An 18,726-nucleotide genomic window follows, 5' to 3' on the forward strand; every position below is an offset into this window, starting at 1 on the left:
ATGTTAGTATAACTGTGTCACACAATGTCTGCTGATTCCTATAGCATTACATCACACACAGACTCAGATGCAAACAACAAAGCACCCAATGGTGTGTGACATGTGATCTGTCATACATTGCATCAGATGACAAACCACCCATGGCTATTACAGGATTCTTTTGTGGTATTTTCTGTTTTGGCCGTTGGTAATGCTACTTTAAAGGGAATCTGTCACTAGGTTTATGCTGCCTTTAAATGAGTGCAGAATAAACTAGTGACTTACGTAGTTTTGTACAGTTCTCCTAATGTGCAGGAGAATTAAGATTCTTGCCACGATCCTCTCCCACCCTCCATCTGCTGATTGACAGCTGTCTGCCTATACACAGCATGGATAGATAACTGCCAATCAGCAGCTTGGGGGTTAGTTTGCTGGTGCTCATGAATGTCTAGGACTATTGGGCTTACGCTCAGGAGGATATTTCTGGATCCTTCTGTTCAGTTTCTCTGTCACTAGTTTATACTACCCTTAGTGCATCAAACCATAAACCAGCCTCTTTAAACTGATTGGGGCGGCCCTGCTCAGTGACTAACAGTGGGCAGACAAGTAGCTGTCACTCTTCAATTAGCACCGCCCACTGGACTCCTAAGCCCCGAACAAGTAGGTGTTTCAATATATATGCTACAAGTTCTATTAAATCTTTTTCCACAGAACCATACATCAGTTTGCCCAGCTCCTCTGGCTTTATAAACCATTTTCAATGTGACTGGTTCTCTTTTTACCAGAACGTTTCGTGTGTGTCCTAATAGGTTTGCATTGTTAATTCGATGTCTATATTGTTGCAGTAATACGAGCCGTCCTATAATAATGTATAATAACTCTTCTTTTATACACAGCGGCTACTGATCGCCAGGGAGTTTGGCGACAGATCTGCAGAAAGAAGAGCGTACAGTAATCTTGGAAATGCCTTTATCTTCCTGGGTGAATTTGAGATGGCCGCCGAGTATTATAAGTAAGGAACTGGGTTTCGCCTGTTGATTTGACCTAGTAATCTGTTTCTGTTATTGCTTCCCTAGTTTGGTGGGCAGGAGATTATGGACGGCGCAAGGGCAGTGTTCAAAACTACAACGCCTATCATGCCCTGACCACCTATGGCTGTCATGGCATGATGGGCATTGTAGTTTTGCATATCGTGGTGCGATGGGCATTCTGGTTTTGCATATCTGGGGCATGATGGGCATTGTAGTTTTGCATATGATGGGCATTGTAGTGTTTCATATCCAGGCGTGATGGGCATTGTAGTTTTGCATATCCAGGCGTGATGGGCATTGTAGTTTTGCATATCAGGGAATGATAGGCATTGTAGTTTTGCATACTGGGTCATGATGGGCATTGTAGTTTTGCATATCATGACATGATGGGCATTGTAGTTTTGCATATCATGACATGATGGGCATTGTAGTTTTTGCATGATGGGCATTGAAGTGTTGCATATCCAGGCGTGATGGGCATTGTAGTTTTGCATATTGGGGCATGATGGGCATTGTAGTTTTGTATATCTGGGGCATGATGGGCATTGTAGTGTTGCATATCCAGGCGTGATGGGCATTGTAGTTTTGCATATATGCATTTCTTATACAGAGCTGAATCTTTCTGAACATACAGTCTTTAGTAAGGCATACCTAGACTCGTGTATTATTCTCTGCAGACGGACTCTCCAGCTGGCGCGGCAATTGAAGGATCGGGCTGTGGAGGCGCAGAGCTGCTATAGTCTGGGCAATACGTACACTCTACTTCAGGACTATGAGAAGGCCATCGATTATCATCTCAAGCATCTCGTCATCGCTAAGGAACTCAATGACAGGTTACAGCTTGTACATTTCTCTTTATAACCCGTTTAGTGAGGGCTTGTCACCGGGGTTATTGGGGCCACTGTGTGTGGGCGTCTCTGCACATCACAGGAAGCGTCTATTAGCAGCCGTGCGTCCTGCAGTCATCGGGGAGTAATAAAACCTGGTAACATCATGGGCTGGCCGGACTGAGAGCTTTATTAGGAGTTGGGACAAATAAACGGCATAATAAATGCGGCTTCACTATAATTTATGGAGGCGGATTTTTTTTGCTTTGTGTGGAGCGACATTCTCTACTAAACAGGAGCCACTAAAGTATCAGCAATTCCCTAATTTACCATTTACATAGCAACACTCACATATCCCAGCACAGTGCAGGCAATCGGCAAATTGTGAGAGCTGCTGTGTCATGGAATACAATGTAGTCATGATTTTTTATGATTATCTAATAAAAAAAATTTTTAATTTCTTCTTGCAGGAATTTTATTTTGATTAAAGGGGTTGTTCACCATTTTTTTCTTTCTCTTTCAAATCAACTGGTGCCAGAGATTTGTAATTTTACTTCTATTAAGAAGTCTTATCAGCTGCTGTATGTCCTGCAGTAGTGTATTTTTTCCAGTCTGGAGAGCAGGAGAGGATTTCTATGGGGATTTGCTGCTGCTCTGGACAGTTCATGACATGGACAGAGGTGGCAGCAGAGCGCACTGTCAGACTGGAGAGAACACTGCAGGACATACAGCAGATGATGAGTACTGAAATTACTGCTTTTTTTTTTTTTTTTTATAGACGTAAATTATAAATCTCTGGCACCGGTTCATTTCAATGAAAAATGTTGTTGATGAAAAACCCCTTTAAGGAAGTGCAGGTTTTTTTTATTTGCTTTAGCGCAGCCTAGGATAGTGTTAGTGCAGACTATTGTGTATGTCTTGTTTAATTGATCTGGCATGCGTTGTCTGCCATGTTGATTACTATTTCCCCTCCTATACTGCTTTCCTAACATAGCCTTCACTATACATGGTGGCTTTGCAGAGGGTGCAGAGTCTCATCACTAGTCCTATCTAAGTGCAGCAAGTGATATAGATCTTCTGTTCCCTAATTCATACATTAATAAAGACTATGCATAGAGAAAATACAGTGTGGGTCAGGGGGGTTATATAACTCTGCAGGTAATCAGCATATGAGCTTACCTACCATATCACTGGGCTCCTTGACTGAGCAGAAATGGTCTCTCTGTGGGGGGGAACATTTGATTTAATGTGTCCCTGTCACTTTGAAAAACTTTTGAGGCCTGGTAAAGCTTTGTGTAGTGCATTTTAGCAGCTGCAGATTGTTTTCGTCCATATACATAAACTAAACTAGTGCAATGTCTCTGTATTGTAGGGTGGGAGAAGGTCGGGCTTGTTGGAGTCTGGGGAACGCATACACTGCCTTAGGGAACCATGACCAAGCTGTGCACTTTGCGGAGAGGCATCTGGATATCTCTAGAGAGGTAAGAAGGGTTTATTGTTATGCGTTTCCTCCATAATCATTCTAGCAACATGATCAGGGATCCCAAACTCGGACCCTCCAGATATTGCAAAACTACAATTTCCATCATGCCTGGACAGCCAAAGCTTTAGCTTTAGCTGTCCAGTCATGATGAGAATTGTAGTTTTGTAACAGCTGGAGGGACGAAGTTTGACACCTGTAATCATGATAGTGAACTGTCCTGACAGCACAGGCACAACATGGAGTGAGAACTACTGGCCCCTTATGGAGTCTAAACATCATGTAGGTACAGTCTAGACCTCACCTTGATCTGTGAGGATCTGTTGGGTTATTATATTCACACACCCCTCCCTATGCCCACACACATTTTTTTTTAAAATGATATGTTTGTATTGGTTTTAACAAAGGAATCCATAAACATAAGGAAGTACATTTTAGTGCATACAAATCTAAAGTGATGCAAAATGTGCATGAGTATGGTAGGTCTCCTGATCCCATTCCGTATACAGAAGTGCCGTGGATTACAAGCAAAATTCGTTCTGGGACCGCGCTTGTAATCCAAATCCACTCTCAAACCAAAGCAAACTTTCCCAAAAGAAATCACTGATATGCAGATAAAAAAAAATAATGATTTTTTTTTTATTCTGAATAACAGATAATACAAATGAAACAAACAATGAGAAATAGATGGATATGTGATATTATAAGTTACTGTACAGTATAGCAATCAGCATGTGGTGTATAATGTATAGTAACTGCATAACCCTAAAAACACAGCAGCAGTCTGTAGATACACGATAGACCTGCAGATCCCCATAATGCAGTAGCGTAGTACAACAGGCTAGACTAGAGAAGCAGGTCTGCTGTCAGAGGTCTGTGTGGACAGCATAACAGGGGTTCAGCATGGACCAATCAGAAAGTGAGAATCGCAGAGCTGTGCAGGAGGACAGTGACAGAAACCTTTCTATACAGCAGTGTGAATTGCTGAGTGTAAGTGCAGGCACATTATAGCCAGAATGGAGAGGATGGGAAACACAAGGGTTGACAGAGACTGCAGGGAGCATGAAGTAGGAAGAAGGTGGATCTGCTATGATTTGGAAGGTGGGGAAGACTTCCTGGGTCAGAGTACAGTGCTGCAGACCCCGCTATGCAGACCACACTGTCCCGCACTCCACCTCCCACCCAGTACAGGGAGCTCTTAAACCAAAGCAATGCTCCTAAACCAAGGTACCACTGTATGGGTTTCTTTTCTGAGCGTTTTTTGAAGCCAAAGCCAGGATTGGATTTGAGAAGAGGAGAAATCTCAGTCTTTCCTTTATGACCTGTTCCCTGTTTATAGTCTGTTCCTGGCTTTGGCATCAAAATCTGTCTAAACACACAATTAGTGGTTTGTTCTTACTATACTAGCCATATAGTACTTTTCTTTTATGTGTGTATACACAATGTTTGTATTGTGGTGTTCTTTGTTTGGATTTATGGGGATTGTTACCAAATGGGATGTTTTGATGGTTCCCTCCTTTTGTATTGTTGATGCTTGGCTAGCTTTGTGGGGGATGTAGCCTGGCTGATGTAACATGCTGGAGAAGGAGACGTGCAGCAACATTGTGATCTTACGTATGCCAAGAAATTACACCTATCATTCTCTACAATAATCTATACAATCTTATCTCTTGTCTCCACAGCTGGGGGATCGTAATGGAGAGCTGACGGCACAACTAAACCTCTCCGACCTACAGATGGTGCTGGGGCTGAGCTATAGCACCAACACATCAGTGCTGTCTGAGGTGCCAGATTCAGAAAGCAGCTTACTTGGTAAGAAACACCACTAAATGTCATCCTTATGCAGTGTTACTCATACATAGTAATAATAACACATTTGTGTTCAGGATAGCACACTAGGTAAGCAGATCTGTGCTCTGGAAACAACATCTGCTAACAAAACAAGGATCCATGTGGATTTTACACTTTTGATTCTATTGATGGCCTGAGGATAGGATATCAGAAAACGCCATTAAAATTAAAGGGGTTGTTCATCCAAAAATTTTTTCTTTCAAATCAACTGGTGCCAGAGAGTTGTAATTTACTTCTATAAAAAAAAATATCTCAAGTCTTCCAGTACTTATCAGCTGCTGTATGTCCTGCAGGAAGTGGTGTATTCTTTTCAAGTCTGACACAATCCTCTCTGCTGCCAACTCTGTCCATGTCAGGAACTGTCCAGGGCAGTAGCAAATCCCTCCCCCATAAAATCTCCTGCTCTCTAGACCGGAAAGAATGCCTCTTCCTGTAGAACATGCAGCAGCTGATAAGTACTGGAAGACTTGATATTTTTTTAACAAAAGTAAGTTACAAATCTCTGGCACCAGTTGATTTGAAAGAAATTTTTTTCGTGAACTACCTCTTTAAAAGCAAGTGACTGAAATGCTGAACAGTGTATTACTTCATTCTGTTCAGCTGTTTTCCCTAATATGCAGAATAGGATTTGTGGTGCACCACGCGCTCCACCCTTCAGCTGATGATTGACAGTTGTCTGCTTATACACAGCGTGGATAGATAACTGCCAATCAGAAGCTGGTGTGCTGGTGCTCATGAATATCCAGGACTACTATGCTCACACATAATAGAGAGGACTTATTCAGGAGGATCTCTCTAAATCAGCTGCCCAGAACAATATAAGTGATACATCATTCTGTTCAGCTTCTCTGTCACTAGTTTATGCTACCCTGAGATAGGACGCCATAAACCTACTTAATTAAAGTCTAGTTATATGTAGTTATTACTTCTTTTCTCCCACCGTTCTAATAGAGTGCAGCCCAGAAGAACAGGTGGTTGCAGGTCAGCGGTGATGCTGTGACAGACCATCTTCAACTATTTGCCTCTCCTAAAAAGTTGGTGACCAAGATGGCTAAAAACTTATTGTATTCCCTGTATTGTTTGGCAGGTGCCCGACCGCGTTTAAGTAGACGTCACAGCATGGAGAACCTGGAACTTGTGAAGCTAACACCAGATAAGGTTCGTGATCTCAAAGCCCCCGATACCTGGACATACATGTTGCTGTCATATGTGATGTTATAAGCTGGATCTGGAGTGTGTGGCGAGGAGGCAGATTGCACTGTACATGAATGGCTTCCTGATCATCACAGATAATATACAGTAATTCACACAGTGTTAGCACTCTAGTTATGACTTGTGTAGTAGTGAGAATCACAGCTGATGATCAGAATAGCTATGGTGTATGTATATCTGTGTGCTTAGTCTTACCCCCCCAGTGACGTCACAACTGAACTCTGTGACTTGTGCCCTCTCTGAGGTCTTGTGGCTCCCACCGTATAAATACATAACGCTTGTTCTATTTGTCTTACAATATACATCAGGTGCCCAACTGGAACAGCGAGATCCTCACAAAGCAGAAACCTCTTCTCGCCAAGCCCTCCACTAAGCTCATGTTTGTCAATAGACTGAGGGGCAAGAAGCTTAAGAACGGCACGTCCAAAGTCCTGCAGGACGCCAGCAACTCATCCGACGCCAACAGGAAGATGACCAACTCCCAGCGGGTATGGTTTCCATTTTAATGGTTGCCTTGTGTATTGAACGTCTGTTAGTAAGGCTGGGTTCACACTGTGTTTTGGCAATTCGTTTAACTTATACGTTTTATGGGAAAAAACAGGTGCAATTGTGTGTCATCCATTTGGATCAGTTTTTTTCCCATTGACTTCCATTCTAAAAAAAAAAGAAAGGATTGAAACAGATGCGAGACCGGCCGTTCCATGACCCGGCCAGGTCACGGAACGGCCAGTCTCTGAAAAGATCACCCCGGTAGTACCGGCCGGATGATCTTTAGCGCCGCTGAGTTCTGATGCGGGAGCATCCGTGCGCGCCTGCATCAGAACTCCCCACAGCACAGCCGCTCGCTCTATTGTGTGAACTGACAGGGTTCCTGCAGACCTCACATAGTGTGAACATAGCCTCACGCATCTTATCTTGGGCCTTCTAGATCGATAGAGATATTTGCATTTCCTTTCTTACAATCGTCTTTTACTGACTACAGGGAGAATATGCAATCTCTCTCTTTAATGTTTGTTCTCTCTTCCATACTAAATTCTGTACCTCCATGTTAGTGCACGTTGCTGTGTGTGACGTGGATGGATGGCATTGACATTACTGTGACACAGTTCTCACAGCAGAGGTCTAAATGTCACACATATGCTATAAAAGCTGCTGGATCGGATCAGCAGTTTTCACTAAGACACTATGCTCTTGTTCATAGACACACAAATAGATCAGGAGCCAGGCATGCTGGGAGTTGTAGTTTTGAAATAACTGGAAAGGATTTGCCCGTTTATAGAGGCTGCTGAATATCTTTACGAATCGCTCATTTTCCTTATTTCTAGAAACCCGCCGTCCCGGACAGTATCGGAGATGAAGGCTTCTTTGATCTTTTGAGCCGATTTCAGAGCAACCGAATGGATGACCAGAGATGCACTTTGCAGGGCAGAAACTTCTTGAGCCTGAACACAGCTCCCTCAGCAACACCTCCGAAATCCCTGAGGAAATGTAAGTCCCTTCTCGGAGGTTCTTGTCAAGCTTTGCGACACTTAGGTCTGCTGGGAGAAGTGACAGAAATTCTCCTGCTTAGACCATAAATCATAAGCCTCTTTTGTTGCATATAAGTCTATATCCATCTCTCTCCAGCCTTGTCTGCATCTGCCGTCTCCCCACACACAGATGAGTTTCTGGACCTCATAGCCAGCTCCCAGAGCCGGAGGTTGGATGATCAGAGGGCCAGCTTCAGCAATCTACCTGGACTGAAGATCAGCCAGCAGCACAGTAACTCCGTCCTCGGCCACCTGATGGCCACCGAAAACCGCGAGCCGGATGATGACTTCTTCGACATGCTGGTCAAATGTCAGGTAATGCATAACATGAAGGAAAGGGTCACTTATCCAGGTTTAAAAAAAAACAAAAAACAAACAGCTCCACACCTGTCTTCAGGCTGTGTGTGGTATTACAATTCACCCCTTTTGCATTTACAGTAGAACTAAGCTGCAGAACCTCATCCAAACTGGAGAAAAGAGTGGTGCTGTTTCTGGAGAAAGTGGCAGTGTTATCTAAGCCAGGTGAAGGGAGCCTTGGCCTTCCAGCTGTTGCAAAACTAAAACTCCCATCATGCCTATACAGCCAAAGCTTTAGCTGTCCAGGCATGATGGGAGTTGTAGTTTTGGAACAGCTGGAGAGCCAAGGTTCCCTTCCCCTCCTCTAAGCCCTGACGAACCCTTTAACATCTGTCTTATTTATTGACATCCTATCACTCCTATATGTACCTGGAAGAGTAATGCAATACCTGGACATACATACCATTATGTATGTAGTGTACTATAGCTATGACATGTCCTAACATCTGTGGATGTTCAGGATATGGTCATATACTGCAAAGTTGTTGCAGATTTCTATAGTAAATCCATGAAAAAACCTCAACATGTGAACATACCCTTTGGATGGTTCCTATGTGAGACAAACCACTATTTATTGCAACTTTCTATATAGTCCATATACGTGACATGTTATTTTTTTCTTCTCCTTATTATAGGGATCACGCTTAGACGACCAGCGCTGCGCACCTCCTCCCCCTCCTAAAAAAGGCCCCACAGTCCCAGACGAAGACTTCTTTAGTCTCATCCTCCGCGCCCAGGCCAAGCGTATGGACGAACAGAGGGTGACGTTATCCTCACACCTAAAGAGACCAAGTACAAGCTAGGGGAAGCCGCCATACTGTGCCCTTTCCTGCAATCTGCTATTGATAGAGGTTAAAATACACAAAAGCTAATAATCAGGGGTTTGTCATAGTACTGTAATTTTTATACTTCTAGGACTACTTACCTTTCTACTTCCTGCGTGTGGGCACTTCCAGTATTATAGTTCCCTCCAGTCTACGCCAACCCGAAACCTCAAACACTGCCATAGTATGATATCAGCCGAGGACAATGGACATATAGCGTGGATCGGCTGGCTGGCACCATGACAGTGTAACTGTACATAGCGTCTCCTAAGTCACCAAGTAGAATCTGTCGGCTTAGCAGCGTACAGCCTTTCTGTGTGGGAAGTTTGTCTTTGCGAGTGTATATATGTTTGTGTATTTTTATTATTATTATTATTTTTTATAAACTATGCCTTTACAAAAAAAAAAAAATAGGGTTTGGATCAGTGGGGCTGAGGCCTGGTACGGCTAGCGTCATGCCAGACCATTGCACTTGTTGGTACATCTAGACCGTAATCTAAAGCACTAAAGATTGTCATGTAAATATTCTTATCTGGCATTAACTGGTAGTTTTAATCTTTTATTGGCTTGAAACCTGCTGGGCTGTGCTCAGCAGGGGCCTCTTGTGGCAAAACTATGGTACTGACTTAGGGATGTTGACGTTGCTAAAGGAAAAAAAAAACAACTTTGTAGCATTTCTGGTTGTGACCCGAATTTGGACTGCAGCTGTCATTAAGATTAACCATTCGTTTGTCTGACTGCTCTTTTCTTCTGTCCTTAGGAGTCTAGTGGGAGGTCCTTATCAATGAATGACAGCCTTGGAATAACTGTCACTGACTAGAACCGCCTACTGGACTCCTGATCCCTGAATGAGCAGGGATCTCAAATAAAAAAGAACAGCTTTTACTTATCAGCTTGTTATCTTCTATCCTAAGTATAGGTGGTAACAGGCTGAGATGGGGATATTCCTTCAAATGTGGTTTTTAGATGATTTCTTAAAGCAGTTGAATGGGGAGGTTTATTATTTCTCATTTGAATGGTGGGAGCAGTAATGTAGGGGGATCTACTTCACTACAGGGTTTAAAAAAAAAAAAAATCAATGTGCATAGGAAGAGTCAGGGTCTTATCCTCATTGAATGAGTAGACCCTGAGGCTGCAGATACTTTTGTAAATCCTTGTCACATTGATCTATGACAGGTGTGAATATAACCATCTGGTAATTTTTACAGGATACAAACCTTGGAGGGACAATATTACTTAGGGAAATGACGGTACTGTCAGTGTTCTGCCTGGTCCGGCTTTTATGTTTTGGTTGTGTAATAATGTTTTCAATGTTATATTAATGTTAGAGAAGAGGGGGGGGGGGGGGGGGGAAAGAACCTTGATTTTCTACACCACTAATTGCTGTTTTTTTATGTGTATTTTTTTTCTCCAAACAATGAGATGTGGACCAGGAATAAAATCCTAGTTTAGAACACTAATCCTGTGTGGACTTTTTCTTTGGGCACAGTGGGGTCTGTGTATAGACTGGATTGTCTCCTAATCCAATGCAGTCACAAGAAGTGACACAATATTAGCCCAAATTAAAGAGGTATTCTGGAAAAAGTCAACTGGAAGACCACGTAGGAGATTGTGGAGGGGTCCGACCCCTGTACACCCCAGAGTTTCTGTATCAGGCCCCGCCGGCTCTGTTATGAATAGAACCCTGGGTCAGCCCACGACCCGTGGATTTATTCATTCCTATGAAGCAACGGAAAGAGCCGAGTACAGCGTCTATACATCCACAGTGCTGGCGGTAGATGACCCCCATTTTCCTCATGTGTGAGAGGGCTGGGAATGAAACCTGCACCTATTGAAATGACTTGAATCATAGCAGCTATTGGTTCAATATGAAAATGTGGCCCTTGGACTAAAAAGGTTTGTGCACCCCCCTGTACACTGTTGGATTGCAGTGTATCTGCACTCATTTTACTTCAGCCGTGTGTATGGGGTCCTGACCAATGACCGCTCCCTCCCTTAGGAAAATGAGGACATTTTGCTTCATGTTACAATGAATTTATTATAAATTAAAACAACTTCCTACAGAAGTAATTTTTTTCATATGTGTATATATAATAATATATATACATTCAAGTATTTAAAAGGCAAAGCATAGAGGGTCATAGAGGTCCTCAGGACGCATTTCTGTCACTGGACTCCTGTGTAATACTGATCTGCAGGTCGCAACGTTTCACGAGGCTTCCAATTTATTCTGTAAATTACATAATTTAGTTGAATATAATAATTGTTCTAAAGGACAAACCCCTCGCCATATAAACAGTAGAGGAATAAAATGTTATAGCGAGCCAACCATTATATAACTGAGCTCCACCCTCCCCCTGTAGGTCGGTCACTAGGGTGGAGCCACATGTAGCAGGTTTACTACTAAATTTACACATTTATAGTTGAATTGAAATGGATGAGACTTCAGATCTGTAGAAGGCCAACTTTGGTGTTGGAATTTTTTCTAATTTGCAATAAGTCTTCGATGCTGAAGATTTTATAACAAATTCTCAAAGAATAACTCCGGGCAAATGTAGAAAATCACAGAGGGCAGGGCGTGTTGGAAATATAACTATATCGAGGGAAACTTGCCCGTCCCCCCTGGTTCCTGTGTTGTCACAAGCCATTAGGAACTATCCACTAGGTCATTCAGCGACTGCGGAGGTGTCCTCCCTGGGTTGTGACGTCACATGATCGGGAGATCCAGGGAACAGAAGTGGTGGGGAGGTGGGCACACAGTGACAGGAAAGTATCTCTTGATTGTTATGTTGCCAACACCCCCTGCCCTCTGATTTGCCTTGAGTACCTATTTATAGAAGTCAGCCCACATTTATCAATGCTGTTTACAAGTTTGCATAAGGATAGGTTCACACTGCATTTTTTGGCCCCTTTCTATGGATTGCCCAAAGAGGAGGTGAGAGGAAACCAACAACATTCACTCACCAACAACCACACATCAAGAACTGGAGCAGTGGAATATGGGCAGCAGCCAGGGAGGTACATGTATGTTACTCTTTTCACTCTCCCCCTCCCTAGGCATTCTACAGAAAGGGGTCCTGGCCGACCATCACCTTTTAAAGCGACTCTGTACCCACTTTGTGCCCCCCACAACTCCTCATACCTTCCTGTAGCTGATAAGTTCTTGCTGGTGGTATGTTTATCATCGCTGGTGTCGCTTTCTAGTGCCCGAAAATCATACTTTACTGTAGCTGGAACCGTGTCTAAGAGGCGTGTCCTAGAGCGATCGTGCCCTAGGCCAGCACCGCCTGTGTGGTGGTCTTCTGTCTCCCGTTCCGCCCGCCGCCCGCCCTCTGTCCGGCGCCCAGTCATCGCATTGATTGCACATGCGCTGCCTCGTAACCCCCCCAGCGCCACCTCTCTGGTGTGGCCGCTCAGCGCAAACCCCCCCCCCCCCCCGGCCGCATACCATGGTGCTGCCCTCTGCCATCATCAGCTGGTAGTCTTCCTGGCCCATGCGCCATTGCGCTTCCAAGCCGCGCACACGCAGTGACGCTGCCAGCTTTCTCTGACTAGCCGCGTGCATCACTGCGCGGGTTGGGCCTAGAAGACCAGCTGATGATGACATTGGGCAGCACCATGGTATGCAGCGGCGGGGACAGGCAAGAGAAGCAAAGAAAGGCCAGGAACTTCAAAAACACAGGGCGGGGATGGCGCTGAGCGGCCACACCGGAGAGGCGGTGCTGACTCAAACACGTCATTGCGTCAGCGCCGGGAGGTTACGAGGCAGCGCATGTGCAATCAATGCGATGACTGGGCGCCGGACAGAGGGCGGTAAGCGGGCGGAGGGGGAGACAGAGAAGACCACCACACAGGCGGTGCTGGCCTAGGGCACGATCTCTCTAGGCCACGCCTCTTAGACAGGGTTCCAGCTACAGTAAAGTATGATTTTCGGGACTGGAAAGCTACACCAGCGATGATAAACGTACCACCAGCAAGAACTTATCATCAGCTACAGGAAGGTATGAGGAGTTGTGGGGGGCACAAAGTGGGTACAGAGTCGCTTTAAAGGGGCCCTGCCTGAGGTGCTTAGTGTGCTGTAGCTGGCAGTCCCCTAGTGCGCATGGTGCCTTTTGGTAATTTGTGCAGTGAATTATGCACACTCCTACTGTAATGAAGAGTCAATCGAGTTGTAGCTCAGTGTTTGTGCAGTACTCCGGCTCACCTCACTACTCCTTCCTCCTCCCTCTTCTTTAGGACACAATTCAAGTGAAGTGTAAAGATTGTCATGTATGTGTTTAAAGCGAAACTTTCAGCAGGCTAGGCTAATCTAACCTGCTGATAGCACCCTATTGCACATGAGGTGCTGGGGAAGAACGTACGTCTCTTACCCTATTCCCCCGCACCAATCCCCTGCAATTTGCAGTGTAATCCTGTGCCCAGAGAGGCTGTTTGGAGCACTGGGGGTGGAGCTATGCCCCCATCCAGCCCACCCCTTCTAATGATTTTCAGTAGAGTGGGTGGAATGGATCGGTGCTCTTAGGGCTGTAGCCCCGCCCCTGGTGCTCCAAACAGCATTATTAGACGCTGGATCACACTACAAACTGCACAGGATGAAAGTAACAGATATACCTTTATCCTCAGCACCCCATGCGCAATAGGGAGATATCAGCAGGTTAGATCTGTCTGACCAGCTGATAGTTTCCCTTTAAGATCAACGTGGGAAAAACCTTGGTACAATTTCCATCAAAATCAAGTAAAATGCAGTTTTACTACATACGGGGCGATGGTTTTATTGCATAATCCAAACCAAGAAATCCATAAGATTTGGTGCAGAGTTTCTGCTGTGGGTTTCAGTATGGAGAATTCTTAGCATTTACACTACATTAAGCCTAAGGGTCTTTCCAGCCTCATAGACATGGAGGAGGGGGCGATCACAGACTGCTGCCCTGGTGGGTGCAGTAATGCTAGTTAGAGGATCTTGGTAAAGAGATGGCTCCCTCTCTCTCTCACCACAGACCTCTCTACCTCTCTGGACGTTAGGCAGATCAGCAACAGGAGAGGTAGAGGAGTCTCCCATATAAAGGACCTGTAACCACCAGAGCCATGTATGTTGCTGCTGTAGGAATCTGGGGGCATTGGTGGCACTATCAATATAAGGGGTCAGACAGTAAGGGTGCTGCCAGCATGTGCTCTCATTTAATAACATAGAAGGACTAAGCAGCGAGTGTGACCCATACACAACACTTTCTGAAAGGATGTCGTGTCCCATTATATAACTATATACATTATTACATGTCCCATTATATACCTGCAAAAAGAGACAAAACCTCAGCTCTGCAACAGAGAAATAGTGTTCAGTGCAGATGAATGAGCGTTCAGTGACCAAATGTTACTCACTTCTTCTCCTTCACTCTTCTTCTCTGTAGGGTTCGAGGCACCTTAAAAACCAAGCAAGAGATTAATCTTATGGGCACCTGGCTGCAATGGACGACTACTGCTCTCTGTGTGTCCGAGTCTCCCTTGTTCAGGGTCCTGTCATCTATCATTCACAGTTCAATCATACTGTAAAACTTGTCACCTACAATGGTTCCTCCTATGTAATCTGAGTACTGTATATTGGTGTTTGCATAGCTGGGGGGGGGGACTGTACCCCTATCATTATATACTTAGGATATGTTCACACTTAGGGAATTGAAGAGAAAAGTTTTCTTGTTGAAATTTCCTCTTCTTCAGCTCTTGGGGAACACAATGGATCATTTCTCTGTACATATTTTACAGGCAAAATTTTAAGCGGACTATGCGTAAAATTAAGCACGGATTCCATTTCAAATTCCTTGCCTATTCCTCAGTGTGAACATACCCTTAGAGCGCCTGTCACAAAGAAAAAATGAGATGCCACTCGGCGCCCTTGGACCCCTGTGATGAAAGTTTTTCTGTTTGCATGACCACAGCTCAAGGTTTCCTGGACGTCCTATAGCAGCACATAATGGGTTACATACCCTCCTATGGATGAAGACATATTACCAGCAATATACAGTTAGATAATTAAACAATTACACTATCAATTCAATTATCTATAAGGCACCAGAATTCTATTTTTTTTCTGCTTCCTGAGTAGAAGATGTGTTTTCCCCCTTTAATACGGATTCTGACCGTGTCCCTCCAATTATAAGGTGTCCCCGACACACAACTGACCCTTGTCCCTCAGGTCAAGCAATATTTTTTCCCAGAGCATGTTCCCCTTGTTCAAAGGGTTACAGGCTGAATATTACAAAAAAATATTTTGGGGACCAAACTAAAAATGCATTATAGAGTGGATTCTAAATAGACAGGCTCCTAGTAGATTTGGCTGTAGCTAAATTGGCATATTGGCGTTTCCTTCTGAGCAGACATCTTCATGCAAAAGAAGGGTCCGTGGAGTCTCCGTTACGAGTCTCAAAACACGGGAATAGTCAGATATCCCTCCAGGGGAGAGAAGCCTATTGCCAAGGGGGTGACTCCCAGTGGAGAGATCACCAAACCACCCAGATAGCCCCTTAAGTCCCACTCGGTTGCGAGTTTTGGAACATAAATAGGGAAATACCAGGGTTGCCCCTTTTCCACAGACGATCGTTTCGGGGTAGTTGCCCCTCGTCAGTGTGGAGTAGAATTCTGGCTAACGGGCAATGCCTGCCTTGGTAAACCCTTGTCATGTCGCAATACTTGCCACAGAGTTAGACTTTGACGCGAAAAGGGGCCACCCTGGTATTTCCCTATTTATGTTCCAATACTCGCAACCGAGTGGGACTTAAGGGGCTACATATCAGGGTGGTTTGGTGATCTCCCCACTGGGAGGCACCCCCTTGGCAATAGGCTTCCCCTGGCTATTCCCGTGTTTTGAGACCCGTAACGGAGACTCCACGGACCCTTTTGCATATTTAAATTTATGGGGGGCAATGCATCAGTGGAGACTCTTCAGTGAGTACTCCATTTGATTTTTTTTGTCGCTGGTGTCCCTGAGCTCAGCGATTGCTGTGTTTTGTCAGACATCTTCATGAACTGTGGAGATAGGGATTGTGTGATATGAAATTTTACTGTCCGACCCCTTTGTTCTCAGAGAGATAAGCTTACCCATTCCCGTGTCTCTGTACCAACGCTTCCAGGTCCCATTCACATCATCCAGGGTCATGCAGCAACGTCACGACCCCGGCTGAGTGATTGGCAATTGCTCAGCCAGGCCATGATATTGCTGATGCAGGAGCCGGGTATGTGATGTACTCGGTTTCCTGCAGAAGATGACAGCCGGCGGCTATGAACAGGACCATGGATCAGCACAAAGGAGGCACGGGAACAGGTTTTTCCCTCACCCACCCTAGTCTGCTGTTTTTACAGTTCATAGGACTTCGCCTTTAATCCATTATGTGCTGCCTACAGACATCCAGGAAAAATCCCAAGCAGGAGAAATTTTTTCCTATTTTTTTTTTTTTTTTTTTACTACTATCCCTGCTAATTGAGACTACTGAGACGATAGATAGATAGATAGATAGATAGATAGATAGATAGATAGATAGATAGATAGACCTCAGTGCTTGCGGTTGTTCTGTTGTACCTGTATTCTCCGCTGATTTGTCACCCGAGGCTCCATTGTCCGGGGTCGGTTCCCCATGGGATAGCTCTTCTATCGGGTTCTCTCTCCTCTGCTGTAGATCAGGTTCCTCTCCCTTTCGATGGTCAGCATTCTGGTCTCCAGGCTCGGCTCGCTCTCTACTATGACATCTCTTATATTCTGTGCTAACAGTTACCTCCTGTATAGCGTAAGGTACACCCCGATCAGCAGATTTCTGCTCTGGAGTTTCTTCTTCTTCCCTTTGCAGTTCAGAGGAGTTTTCCACTATTTGTCGCGGACGGTCCGATCTCTCCTTTAGCTCTTCTGTTCTTCGATGCGTTCTAGCTGGGTTCTCCTCTATGGGTTCTGCAATATTCCCCCTTTGTTCCTGGAAAGGTTTCTGCTCAATGACGTCTTCTTTTCTCCGTCCTTGTTCGCCTTCCGGATCTCTCAGAGGAAAGTCCACATCTGTAAACTACAAAGTATACATACGTCTCACATCCAGCTACATAGAGAGTGCGGGAACAGTATAAAGTAACCCCTTCAGGCCAGTATAGAAAGCCAAGACAAGCGTCCGCTTACCAAGCCTATTACACAGCTGGATAACCATGTGGGCAGGGCTGCATGGACATGGTTAGTGGGGGACCCAGAGACACGGCAGGAGGACACTGGGGGGAGTTAGGGGGGGGTTAGCATAACACTTTTATTATTTTCTATATACAGACGCCGAGAACCCCTTTAGCCAGTCGTCAGTCATGCATCAGGCACCACATGGAGCGATGAGCGTCCGGCAGCCAATGATTTTTAAACATGTTGAAAGACAACGATCAGCCAAGGAGTGAACGATTACTTGCTCCTCGCCTCATTATTGTGTTTATTACACATTATTATGATTATTATTATTATATCTGCCCGATTCGGCCTGATTTGCAGATTACAGATCCGTGTAATAAGGTCATAAGTATCGCTAACTCCCTCCTACTACAGTGTAAAGTACTACAATCACATACAGTGGTCTCATATGGCATGGGCATGGGATTGTTGTATTTTACACCATCTCACAGAATAGAGAAGATTCTGGGTAATTTCTGGGCTATAAGATATATAAAAACTTACGCCTGGTGGCCGCACATGGTTTCCATCATAGTGAATATCCATTGCTTGAAGGTTCTCAGGCCTCTGCATTCGTGGATTGCTGTAAACTGGTACCGGTTCTATATAATACTGCGGCTGATGCCATCCCTCAACATTGCCATAATGTGGTCTCGGTAGCCCTGCAGGGGGCAGTCTCTCCCAATGTGGCCCTGCAGGGGGCAGTCTCTCCCAATGTGGCCCTGCAGGGGGCAGTCTCTCCCAATGTGGCCCTGCAGGGGGCAGTCTCTCCCGGTGTGGCTCTGAAGGGGGCAGTCTCTCCCGGTGTGGCTCTGAAGGGGGCAGTCTCTCCCGGTGTGGCTCTGCAGGGGGCAGTCTCCCCCGGTGTGGCTCTGCAGGGGGCAGTCTCTCCCGCTGTGGCTCTGCAGGGGGCAGTTTCTCCCGCTGTGGCTCTGCAGGGGGCAGTCTCTCCCGCTGTGGCTCTGCAGGGGGCAGTCTCTCCCGCTGTGGCTCTGCAGGGGGCAGTCTCTCCCGGGGAGGGTTTCGATTGTTTCTGAGCGCAGGAACCTGACCAACTGCTCCATAACAAGTAACCTGCATAAAAAAAGAAAATCTAATGAAGTGTGGATTTTCATGCATTTGTTTGCCAGGATGACAATAGATGTTATGGTCTTTTCTTCATATGTTAGATAGAGCCGGGAGACATGTACGGCTCAGTGTTCTCTCCCACTGCAAGAGATGGACTCCATTGTAAGTCCATAGAGACTATGTCCTACAGCAAGATGGCGCTCACAGCAATCCAGGGAGAATGCTTAGCTGTGGCCTAGCCTGGTCTGGGACCCTGGTCCATTGAAACTTCTGACATGGCTGCATGATGCCTACCTGCAGCAGCACCACTAATAACTGTAGTATGAGCCTGGAGACCCCAGGGAACGTCTTACCAGCCAGAGACCATGGCACGTCCACCTCCACCGAGA

The 18,726-nt window shown here is 45.2% G+C and overlaps 2 protein-coding genes across 5 annotated transcripts in view; one reads left to right on the forward strand and one right to left on the reverse strand.

Moving 5' to 3' along the window:
- Positions 1 to 9,446, forward strand: part of GPSM2 (G protein signaling modulator 2) — a 29,471-nt gene extending 20,025 nt beyond the window's left edge. For all 4 annotated transcript variants that reach the window (XM_069967475.1, XM_069967477.1, XM_069967479.1 and 1 more), the window contains 9 exons: positions 876 to 991; positions 1,688 to 1,843; positions 3,210 to 3,318; positions 5,000 to 5,129; positions 6,256 to 6,326; positions 6,689 to 6,868; positions 7,706 to 7,868; positions 8,007 to 8,224; positions 8,902 to 9,446. In XM_069967475.1, the coding sequence (XP_069823576.1) occupies positions 876 to 991; positions 1,688 to 1,843; positions 3,210 to 3,318; positions 5,000 to 5,129; positions 6,256 to 6,326; positions 6,689 to 6,868; positions 7,706 to 7,868; positions 8,007 to 8,224; positions 8,902 to 9,069 (1,311 nt within the window). In that variant the 3' untranslated portion in view covers positions 9,070 to 9,446. The remainder of the gene's footprint in view (positions 1 to 875; positions 992 to 1,687; positions 1,844 to 3,209; positions 3,319 to 4,999; positions 5,130 to 6,255; positions 6,327 to 6,688; positions 6,869 to 7,705; positions 7,869 to 8,006; positions 8,225 to 8,901) is intronic.
- A 1,049-nt stretch (positions 9,447 to 10,495) lies between these two features.
- The window catches only part of CLCC1 (chloride channel CLIC like 1), a 34,392-nt gene continuing 26,161 nt past the window's right edge, over positions 10,496 to 18,726 (reverse strand). The window contains exons 13-16 of the mRNA XM_069967971.1: positions 17,774 to 18,343; positions 16,661 to 17,132; positions 14,381 to 14,510; positions 10,496 to 11,320 (exon numbers count right to left, since the gene is read on the reverse strand). Coding sequence (XP_069824072.1) covers positions 14,401 to 14,510; positions 16,661 to 17,132; positions 17,774 to 18,343 — 1,152 coding nt within the window. The 3' untranslated portion in view covers positions 10,496 to 11,320; positions 14,381 to 14,400. The remainder of the gene's footprint in view (positions 11,321 to 14,380; positions 14,511 to 16,660; positions 17,133 to 17,773; positions 18,344 to 18,726) is intronic.

This window comes from Dendropsophus ebraccatus, chromosome 4 (assembly GCF_027789765.1).
Source record: "Dendropsophus ebraccatus isolate aDenEbr1 chromosome 4, aDenEbr1.pat, whole genome shotgun sequence".
Lineage (NCBI taxonomy): Eukaryota > Metazoa > Chordata > Amphibia > Anura > Hylidae > Dendropsophus > Dendropsophus ebraccatus.